At 44.1% G+C, this 11,784-nt stretch overlaps 1 protein-coding gene across 1 annotated transcript; it reads right to left on the minus strand.

Moving 5' to 3' along the window:
* Positions 1-463: 463 nt before the first annotated feature.
* On the minus strand, positions 464-3,331 carry LOC129385450 (uncharacterized). Its single transcript, XM_055072084.2, has one exon. The coding sequence runs from the start codon at positions 2,943-2,945 to the stop codon at positions 1,275-1,277; it is 1,671 nt and encodes a 556-aa protein (XP_054928059.1). The 5' UTR covers positions 2,946-3,331; the 3' UTR covers positions 464-1,274.
* Between the last annotated feature and the right edge of the window lie 8,453 nt (positions 3,332-11,784).

The raw sequence follows: 11,784 nt of genomic DNA on the forward strand, positions 1-11,784 counted from the left end.
GAGGACCATACTAAGAGTGCATGTGCCATTATCCATGTCATTTCTTCACTTCCAAATAATCGAAAATAAGTCATCATTTCTTCTATATTATCTGAGCGGAAGAAATGACACTGACAGGGTTAAGGATGCATAAAAATTAGAGGGCCTTCAATGCATGAGAACAATGTTTTATTATGAAGCAATTTTCAAGGTTCTCAAAGGTCTGCACGGACCTTTACGAACAAAAAATTTCATACCAGTGCATTTAGTATCACTGAAACCAGTTGAATCATAGTAGGAATCAGAAAAAAGCACATAATAAGTGCACAATTTCAATTCCTGAGAAGAGGTTGTTTTAACTGCTTACATAGAAATAGTAAATAGCCACTCAAATTCTCTTTAAGTGTTCAGCACAATAAATGCGAATAAATTGAAACATTACATGCTATTAGTGCAAGTATTGAAATATCAATAATTAACAAAATTCAATCCCAAATTTTATTAGTGCGCTGAAACAAACTCACACAACCGATTTAGTAAAGAGCAGTTAAACGTTTCAATGCAGAAAGAAGTGCTTGCCTGCAACAAAGAGCTTAAATATCATAATGAAAAGTGAAGACTTACAATGTTTCACCCTAGTATAGAACTACAGGCGAACACATATGCTGAGCTTCCATGAAAAAAACTAAGGAAAACATGAAAAACAAGAAGGAATAATGAGGAGTGCACACAACTCAGCACTGCTGCACTGCACGTGTCAGGTGCACTTGTGGTGGCGAGGTGCCTATTGAGGTAGCTTTTATGTCCGAAGGTTTGACAGTAGAAGTTGCACTGAAATGGCCTCTCGCTTATGTGGGTTGTGCATGTGTCAGTTTAGTGCAAACTTCTCCAAGTAACTCTGAGAACATGAAGAGCCCTGACATGGCGTCCCCCTGAGTTGACACACAGGTGATCCTTCACTACGCACTTTGTGTGGACGAGCGGGTGTCGGTTCAGTGCAGACTTCCACGACAAGTTCTCAGGACATAAAGGACCCTGAAACAGTCTCTCACACTAGGGGAAGTGAAGTTCAGTGCGAACTTCCATGTGTACACCCGAGTACATGAAGAGCACTGACATGGCCTCTCGCTGAGTGGATGCACATGTGGTCCTTCAGTAAGGACTGTTGAGGATTGCTGAGGGCATGCAGGGCACTGAAATGGCCACCCGCCTGTGTGGATGCGTGGCTGTTGGTTTAATGCAGACTCCCACAGGAAGTTCTCAGGACATGAACGGCTCTGAAACAGCCTCTCACATTAGTGGAAGTGCAGGTGAAGCTTCCATGTCGACTTTTGTGAGAAGCTTTGAGGGCATAAAGGGCATTGAAATGGCTCCTTGCCTGTGTGGGTGCGCAGGTGTTGGTTCAGATTACTCTTTTGGGAAAATCTCTGAGGGCACGAAGGGCACTGAAATGGCTTCTCTCCTGTGTGGGTTCGCAGGTGTTGGTTCAGAGTATTTTTCTGTGAGTTCTGATGGCACGATGGGCATTGAAATGGCTTCTCACCTGTGTGGGCACGCAGGTGTTGGTTCAGATTACTCTTTCGTGAAAATCTCTGAGGGCACAAAGGGCACTGAAATGGCTTCTCTCCTGTGTGGGTGTGCAGGTGTTGGTTCAGAGTACTCCTTCGTGAGAAGCTCTGAGGGCATGAAGGGCATTGAAATGGCTTCTCTCCTGTGTGGGTGTGCAGGTGTTGGTTCAGATTACTCTTTCGTGAGAAGCTCTGAGAGCACGAAGGGCAATGGAATGGCTTCTCGCCTGTATGGGTGTGCAGGTGTCGGCTCAGAGTACTCCTTCGTGAGAAGCTCTGAGGGCATGAAGGGCACTGACATGGCCTCTCGCCTGTGTGGGTGTGCAGGTGTTGGTTCAGCATATTTTTCTGTGAGAACCTCTGAGGGCATGATGGGCATTGAAATGGCTTTTCACCTGTGTGTGTGCACAGGTGCTGGTTCAGACGACTCTTTAGTGAGAAGCTTTGAGGGCACAAAGGGCAATGGAATGGCTTCTCGCCCGTATGGGTGTGCAGGTGTCGGTTCAGAATACACTGATGTGAGAAGCTCTGAGGGCATGAAGGGCATTGAAATGGCTTCTCGCCTGTGTGGGTGCGCAGGTGCTGGTTCAGAGTACTGTCTTGTGAGAAGCTTTGAGGGCACAAAGGGCACTGACATGGCCTCTCGCCTGTGTGTGTACGCAGGTGAATGATCAGAGTACTCTTTCGAGAGAATCTCTGAGGGCACGAAGGGCACTGAAATGGCTTCTCTCCTGTGTGGGTTCGCAGGTGTTGGTTCAGAGTATTTTTCTGTGAGAAGTTCTGATGGCACGATGGGCATTGAAATGGCTTCTCACCTGTGTGGGTGCGCAGGTGTTGGTTCAAAGTACTCTTTCGTGAAAATCTCTGAGGGCACGAAGGGCACTGAAATGGCTTCTCTCCTGTGTGGGTGTGCAGGTGTTGGTTCAGAGTATTTTTCTGTGAGAACCTCTGAGCGCACGATGGGCATTCAAATGGCTTCTCACCTGTGTGTGTGCACAGGTGCTGGTTCAGACGACTCTTTAGTGAGAAGCTTTGAGGGCACAAAGGGCAATGGAATGGCTCCTTGCCTGTGTGGGTGCGCAGGTGTTGGTTCAGATTACTCTTTTGGGAAAATCTCTGAGGGCATGAAGGGCACTGAAATGGCTTCTCTCCTGTGTGGGTGCGCAGGTGCTGGTTCAGAGTACTCTTTTGTGAGAAGCTTTGAGGGCACAAAGGGCACTGACATGGCCTCTCGCCTGTGTGTGTACGCAGGTGAATGATCAGAGTACTCTTTCGAGAGAATCTCTGAGGGCACGAAGGGCACTGAAATGGCTTTTCTCCTGTGTGAATGCGCAGGTGTTCCTTCAATGTAGACTTCGCCGTGAAGCTCCTAGCGCATAAATGGCAATGAAATGGCATCTCATCTCTGTGGATGCACAGGTGTTGCTTTAGAATAACTTTTTGTGAGAAGCTCTATGAGCGTAAAGGGCACTGAAATGGCCTTTTTGCTGTATGACTGCGCAGGTGTTGCCTTAGCTTGAACGTTCGCGAGAAGCTCCGAAGGCACAAATGGAATTCAAATGCACGCTGGCCTGCATGGATGGATCCTGGTGAGCACTTCAGATCACAGTTTATCCATCTCATAGACACAGGAGTTACAGTGGTGGCGGTATCTTTCATCTAACTGCACCATCTGGATTTGCTGGACAGCTGGAATGCTTCAATGCTGCACCAAGAAGAAAACAAGACAGGTTACCCGAGTAATGCTTTTCACATAAAAATAGAAATGTAATTATGAAATGCCGAAGAAATGAAATTAATTGATAGTAGTGGTAAAGATCAGCCTTTTCTTCATTCAATGTCTTGGTAGTGATTTCAGATCAAATCAGAGCACAGCTGGCCAACCATTTTGATTTAGAAAACTAAAATATATTTTTATGATTGCTCAATGGCCAAGTCTATGAAATTTGCACAAATTTTTGCTTAAAACATTTTTAACTAAGATATAGTGAGAAGACTAGGAGATGGTGTTAGTGCAAGCTGCCATTGCAGTCAAGTGCGACAGCCCAAACATTCAGTAATACCATCATGGGCCTGATAACTAAATTAAGAACAGCAGCACTTCATCTCGAACTAGGTTTCACGGTATTGTCTGTTGTGGTAGATAGTTACATTTCTGAAATTTATCTATAAATGCTGCCGACTCACTTGAGTCCAAGGAGGAATGAATATACAGAAAATGTAATCAAGGGACAAAAAACACAAACATTGGAAAACAACATTATAGCCAAACAATACAAATCACAATTATGACAACATATCTACTTTCAACAATGCTCTTAGGCTATTCATTCCATTTTTTGTCTTTAAAAAAATTACTACCTATAAGCATTATTCACAGCACAAAGGTCTTGTATCATTCTACTGTGGTACTGACGAATGCTGGCACACGAAGCAGGACACAGGTAAAATTATTTCATAATGCTGGACTCTGTTGTACACTAAACGCAAGAGTTGTAGCCTGTCTAACGCGTCTTCCCTGTAGCTATTCAAGATGGAGAGTACTCAGCATCTGCAACACACTATCAGTTTTTCTGCGGAAATCGCAGATGAACCTAACTTCTCTTTGCCGTAATAATTCTAATTTAACAATATTTTATTGGCATATGGATCCCGCAAAGCTTATGCATATTCATAGCTAGGTCTGACAGCATAGCGAACGGCCTTATACATTTACCTCTATAGGGGCTCCTTTGAAATTGCGACAAAGGTCCATAAACTTCTGAGAGCGCTCATGTAAATGTTTTCAATATGCTCGTCCGCCCTCATGTGTTCTGTTAGAATTACCTCGAGGTACTAATAAGCAGAAACATTGTTAGGTGTTGTTGCCAACAAAATAGGTGCAAAGGTGTCTCCTTGCTGCTTATCTTCATAAAACAGCACTAATTTAGCACTAAACAGCACTAAAACAGCTCATTTCCTACCCTTCACACCAGTGGCAAATCTTATCAAGGTTATTGCTGAGCTTAGTTTTATCAGCTTGTGATTTAACTACTGTGTACAATACATCCAACCATATTTGCTGTCATTGACTATTAGGAACAGAAAAGGTCCTAAGAATGACCCCTATCCTATGCTACACCTGACGTGAAAGGAAATGCCTCAAATCCGATTGCCGACTTTGACGTACTGAACACGGTTTTCAATATAGGCTCCGATAAAATGCACAGATTTCATGTCTATTTGACTGCGTAAAGCTTACATGGAGCTTTATGTTCAGGCACTTAATTAAAGGCGTTGGCAAAATCTAAAAAATACTGCCTCTATTTGTTCCCTGTTATTAACTGCTAAGTCGTTATATGATGCAATGTGCTGAGAGATAGTAAAAGCCTTCCATAAAGCCACGCTGGACTCCAAACAGCATGTTGTCTCCATGTAGGTATTGATTAGGGTGCCAACAGATCACATGCTCTAACCTATTGCTGCAAATTTGGGTCAGTGAGACAGGACGATGATTTTGCATGTTTAGGGGATTCACCCGCAGTGTTGGAAGCAGGTGTACTTGGTAATGAATGGGTGGACAAACAATATGCTGTATGGCAAACAATAGTGTATACTTTGAGAATACTCAACCGGTAGTTTTGCGGAGGATATGTTCTTGTTCAGGACCAAGAGCCAAGCCAATAAATGTTCCACAGTGGCCTGCAGCAGCATTTATTCGCTGATATGGCACACATCTCTCCTAATGGCACTGACTGTCCTTACAATGAGTCACTTATTGCTTGCAAAACCCATCCGTTCACTACAACTTTGAATTGAAACCATGAATCAGTCCTTTAGGGCTCCAGTTGGAGTGCTAGAGTGTAGTCGAGGCAGCGGAGCACAGTTTATGCTGCGTTGACGAGAAAACATAAAGTACCTTGTACAGTGATGGAACAGCCAATTGACCTTCTGGCGCAGATCTTAGCACCAGCAAGAAGCTGATTTTGCACAGCAACTAGCACTTCTGGCACAGTGTCGAACCTATGTCAATCTTTTTTTCATTTAGATTATTCAAGGCAAATTGACACGAAACCATATAGTGTAATTTTAACTGAAATAGGCAACTGATATCGCTGACACCTGTTCATGTGCATAAATAAGGCATTCTGGATAAAAAGAACCCAACCTTTAAAATAATGGTCAACCCTTTGCATACATCACGGTATAAGGCTGTTTATTGATGGTATTGCTCAGCACTTATTAATAATTGGAAAGTTTCGTCATCAGCACGTACTGACAATACTAACTATAAATTACTACATAATACTGTCTCTGAGCAGGCTTTGTTCCATATTTTTCATCAATCTTTAATGACTGGTCAGATTCCACAAGAGTGGAAACCGCCAGTCATACCAATCTTCAAAGACGTCAACAAAAACATGGCTGAAAACTACCAACTGATATTGTTGACGTGTATATGCGGTAAAATGATAGAACATTATGTCAGGTGCCACTGGAGGGACAAAGACGACGATCACCAACAAGACGTAAGAGACGACGTAGAGGGGCTAACATAACGTTCAGCCATACTGGTTTTACTGGCCATATCTTCTGCACAGTAATCACGGTCCCATTTAACCTTATATCTCTGCCCGTTTCATTTTTGGTGGAGGTGCTGGGTATTGCAAAAGACGGAACTCCGCAGTGGGCTTGTCCTAGGCTGTCCTACCATGCTGACAGACGACCAGGCCTTGCAAGCATCACTGTGGGGTGCCATTGGTTGTGTGCAGCGACGCGTTCGTATATGCCAAGCCATTCTTCGATGTTGACTGTCGGTGCCGTTACTAGAGAAGGTGCTGGCGTCGTGCAGATGGGTCAATACGACTGACGGTTGCGGTGTCGCGGATGCTGACGGCCCGTGTGCTGACGCCAAGCATGGCAAAAGTTCTGGGAATTTGAGAGCATGGGAATTTTGACAGAAGAGGACAGTTTAGAAAAACTCAATGCTTTTATCAGTCCTTGAACTGTTTCAAAGCAAAGTTGGATTTGACGGTGGTCGCTATGAGGTAGCCTTCTCATGGAAAGAAGATTGTGAGTAGCTAGAGAGCAATCAAAGAGAAGCTTTAAAGTGAGTTTAATAGGGATTTCGCTGCAGAATATGGCTCAACCATTAAAATTTATACGAGGACATGCCTTGCTGAATGTAGACCGGAAAGAAGTGGTGCGCCATGTCTTGTATTCATTACATTCCAAATCACGCTGTCGTACGCAGTGAGTCAACAACTACAAGAGTATGGGTGACCTTCGAAGTCAGCATATAGACCTCACTTGTGTCACCAAACAAATGCTTAGAAAAAGAACCTAATCTCCCAACTGACTTTGTTGCTCCTCTCATACATTTTTGGATTAATCAAACTGCTTTGACTGCCAATATTTAAAAAGATTTTGGCAGATCGAACCGTAGCTTGATAACTTTGAAAGTGATAGCTTGTGCATTACAAGAGACGACTGCAAATTTCAGTGACGAAAGTACTCCTCAACCACCATAATAGACCTTACACAGAAAGCGGTACACTTATACAGCATAAAGACTTCCTCAATCATAAGCCACAAAGTGCTTAGCCTTGATTTTGCAGAAACATGCCAAAGCATAACAGTATAATGAGAGACGTGCAGCTTTACAAGTGTTAGTACCAGGACTGTTTAAAAAAACTTACCACATTAGAGCATTATTTCAGGCACGACTGCATCCCGTAAGTTCTACCTTCATCGCCATCAGGAAGATATGTGCACTGATGTTTTATAAAGTGTTGCTATGTGACACGCAAATGCTGACTTGCATGAGTTTATTTCCCCCTTTTCAAGCATGCGCCCATGGTTTAATGGGTAGAGCATCGAGCTTCTGTTGCTGGGGGCACAGTTTTAATCTAACCAATGAACGTTTTTGTTTATCTTATTTCTAGTGACGAGACATCCAGTGAGCCAAGCTGACCATAAATGGCCATAAACTGACAAACTGTAAAGTGGGGGAAGAGGCAAAGAAAGCTATCACTTTAGAAGCCTTGCTATAGATGAATATCAAGAAAGAAGAAAGAGATACTGTGCAGTGAGTTGAGAATAATCAGACAGCTCTTTGGGACCGCAAAAAGCCTGTTCATGCTAAATGTAATTCTGCGGCAACACATGATATCTGTGTAAGGCCTACTATAAGTGATAGCCAGGCTATTAGCTCAATCTTTCCATGTAATTGGCCTCCGCATTAGAGCTGCTACAAAGGAAAAAGCACAACAACTCTACAGAGAATTTAACGCTCCGATTGAGTCGATGGGTATGCGGCTGAGGAAATTGCTATCGCAGTCTCACCATGCGCTAATTGCTGCAGCCAATAAAAGTGCCATTCCTGCTCAAAATAATACGGGACCCTGTGACACAAATTTTGACAATTGCCTCAAGATCTGCGCTTAGGTTTCTCCAGACAGAATGCAAACCAGGCAAGAGTTCTGTTCTGTAGACGGTATCAAGAATATTTGACCCCCTTGGAATGACTGCACATTTCAAGAGCTGTGACAATGAAAGGTTGGCTGAGACAACGAGCCTAGAGAACTGTAGGAAGTCGGGAAACTTCCTCAGAGCTGCATCGTATTCATGCCCATGCTGTCCCTTGTTAGGTGAATGCTGAGCCAGGAAATCAAACTGTTCAAGTGCACATGTTTTGTCATACTAACTAGAAAGCTTGGGGGCCTGCACATTTTTTCAGGTATTTTGAACATGAGCGCATGTCCGCGGCTTGTGTAATGGCCAAATCAAGAGTACCAAATATAAAGAAGATCCTGACCCCGAGACTGTAACTTTCTTGGTACATTGCTAGGAGACAGGTTGGTGAAGTTCATGATTAGCTCCCTCATAGCACAAAATAGGTCAAACCTTTTTGAACCAATTCCACAGTCACGCTGCATTGCATCAGAGGATAACCATTCCAATGGCAGCATTTCGTTGGCCAGCAGAGTGTCAGAAATTCAATGCAACTCTCACAGAACAAGTGCATTGTTCAAAAGTACTGCTCTCAAAGGAGGTTTGAGTGGAAGCTTATTGCAGAAATGGCAGCATGGTAGGGAGGCTTTTGGGAGAGGATGTTAAGAACTACAGTTCCAGCCTCCAGAAGGTTCTCAGCAATGTGAAGCTGATTCCTCAAGAATTTGGGATAGTGTTGTATAAGGTAAAGACAGTAATGAAACGCAGGCCCCTCACTTAAATGTCCTAATCACCAGATAAAATGGAAGTAGTTACACCAGCCCATTTCTCTAATGGTAAGCGACTCAAAAGGCTTTCTCTATCACAAAGAAGAGACAGAAATTTCAGTTCCAAACCACAGTGACAAGATGCTGTCATGGCACAGTTCGTTGAGCAATATTGGAAAACATGGCAGAGAGAGCACCCACTGAGCCACCATTCTGCACACCAAGCAAGTGTTCAAGCTCAAGCTTCGAACAATCTAAATGAAGGAGCTTGTGCTTGTTTATTAAGATTAAGCATCATGACTGCTATAGAAGGCTGGGCAGATCGCAGAGGTACATTGAGGACATGATCAGAACATAAAAATCTGTTGAATTAAGCTTTCAAATAACTCAGTAACACACAGACCTGTCCAGCACTTTCTTTAATTGAGCTTTTATCGACTCAGCAGACTCAAACTACACGCCTTTCAGGGGCAGAAGATAGTGAAGAGTTTTGCTGCTTGCACAAGCATAACCATCAGCTCTAAGAAAACTAAGAACAGGGACAGCATCCACCATGAACTCCCTCACAGTACTATGGTTGATTTACTTCAAAATTTGTTCTCGCAACGGCCGTGATCATATTTTGTACCCTCTCCCCTTCAAGAATGACAGAATATATGATTGCATTAAAGCATTACCATACTTAAGAACAGCAAGTCTGCAGAACTAATTGCACAAAAGGTGTCATGGATGCTGCTCAAGCTACAAAAATCCTGCCTAAAAGTGTACCTGAAATCAGTGTAGAGAACATGCAGATGAAATGAACTACTGCTTTTTACTAAAACAAGACTTTAGCTTCTTCATCCAGCTTTTCTAAAACTTATATTTTGGCTGCCCCATTATAGGCCTTAAGCTAACCTTGAATCAAAAGGATATCAGTAGTCAAAAGGAGGACAAGCAGAGCTCTTGGACAGTCATAGTTGGACAGTCATGGCAGCTGCTGGCACCATCCTGCTCTCCAAGATAAAGAGAATTGGGCAAAGAAGAACACGACAAGCGATAGGCTCGCTTCCGAACGCCCGCCTGTAATTTAAGTCTTTTTAACAAGTGCAGAATTAATTAAGTTTTTTGTGCATCTCTCTCACCGAACGCCACTCTGGGGGTCACCGTCCTGCGAGAGAAGCACAGCAAGTGGCTCCCGAAGCGCACCGGACCGAAGCAGCGTGGCGAGCCTCCGCCGTCGCCCACCCTTCATGATGCTCTGATGGCATCCATTGCAAGCTTTCAGCAATCAGGTCAGCATCTTCCTTCTGTATGCCACAGAGAAGATGAGCAAGCAAGGAAAAGGCTATGTGAATATGAGATCGAGACAAGGGAACCTACAGGAGACCACGAAGAGATGGACCAGACAGCCTTCACTGTTGTCTCTTATAAAAACAAAATAGCCACAGGTGTTCCTGTTATATTAAAAGCAACTCAGCCTGACAGCAGCTTATGGAAAGTAAACCTAAATCTGCTGGCTTCTGCGGTCATGACAACAGCCCAAGAAAAGATGCTCGGCCATCGTCTCAACAAGGATGGCAGCCTCATGGTGACAGTGTCTTCACCTCCTGCAGCTAATCGCCTCCTCACAGTGACAGATCTATCGGGTATTCCTGTAGAAGCTCGAGTTCCATACTCCTACTCTGCCACGTACAAGACGATACAGTACATTCCTGTTGAGTACTCGGATGACGACCTCAAGGAATATTTGAGCGAACAAGGAGTCATATCTGCTAAAAGGCAAGTTTTGTACGTCCCTAACGAAGATGTAACATAAACCCAAAGACACTCGGTCATCCTTGAATTCTCTAAGGACACCCCTTTACCAAACCGAGTGTCGCTTGGATTCTGTAGTTATCCCGTGCTGGAATACATGAGGTTCACTACTCAATATTTCAGATGTAAAAGACATGGAAATATAGCGAAATACTGTAAACGCCCCATCCGCTGCAAGATATGCACAGGTGCACATACGCATAAGGAGTGTACGTCACGTTCCGAGCCTCGATGTGCAAACTGTGGAGCTGAGCATGCTGCATCATACGGAGGGTGTTCCAAAAAGAAATCAGCCACTTTGCACGGACAGTGGAGCAAATCCAGGGAAAAGTGCGGAAACGACGAGAACCACCACTGAATCCGGATGTGATATATACATCTACAAACCGAAAGCAACACGACACGGTGCAGCGTAGCGACACAGCTTCGAAAAAGTCCTTCGCCTCAGTCGTGAGAGAAAACCAGCAAAGTCCTTCATCTGCAAAGAGTCAATCAAAGCCCTCAAGTAATATAGCCACAAGCCCACAACAACAAGTATCCCCAAGGTCGCAGCAGAAGAACATGAAGAACCGAGAAAAGCTGTGAGATGGTAGCGCTGTAAATGAGATATCAAGTATGCTGATTCTCACGATGTTCGCAGCAATCAAGGCCATCTCCGTGCCAGTCCATCATTTAAAAGCATCTCTGAGGTAGAGGCCATCCTGGCTTTGGAACCGCTGGTGTCGTCTTCTTTCGCAGCGCAACGCCATGATTCCTCGCGGTAACAACGATGGCTTCGCCAACAAGCGCCTCACAAGTGGTGTCCACGAACAAACACTTCCGCACATGTACTATATTCCAGTGGAACGCTCGCGGCTTGCGCTCGAAGTTAGCAGACTTCAAGTATCTTGCGCGAGTGTACCGATTCCCTTTTATGGTCATTTCCGAGTTTCGTGTCGACGAGCAGTTTAGGATAAAGGGTTATTATTTTCATCACTCAAGGCAACAAAATGGAATTAGCCGACTGCTCGTTGGACTTCGCAACATGCCTGCCTCTGTGATTGACGTAGCACCACATGACAAGAATGAATATATTTGCGCAACCGCAGTGATTGCATCTAAAGTGTTTACCCTGATTGGCGCCTGCTTGGAACCAGGGTCACCTTTCGACGTGTCAAGATTGGAAAACTTGTTGACAAGCTCTCAATCTCCACATATTATTTGTGGTGATTTTAACGCACATAATGAGATCTGGGGCAGAT

This window comes from Dermacentor andersoni, chromosome 7 (genome assembly GCF_023375885.2).
Source record: "Dermacentor andersoni chromosome 7, qqDerAnde1_hic_scaffold, whole genome shotgun sequence".
NCBI lineage: Eukaryota > Metazoa > Arthropoda > Arachnida > Ixodida > Ixodidae > Dermacentor > Dermacentor andersoni.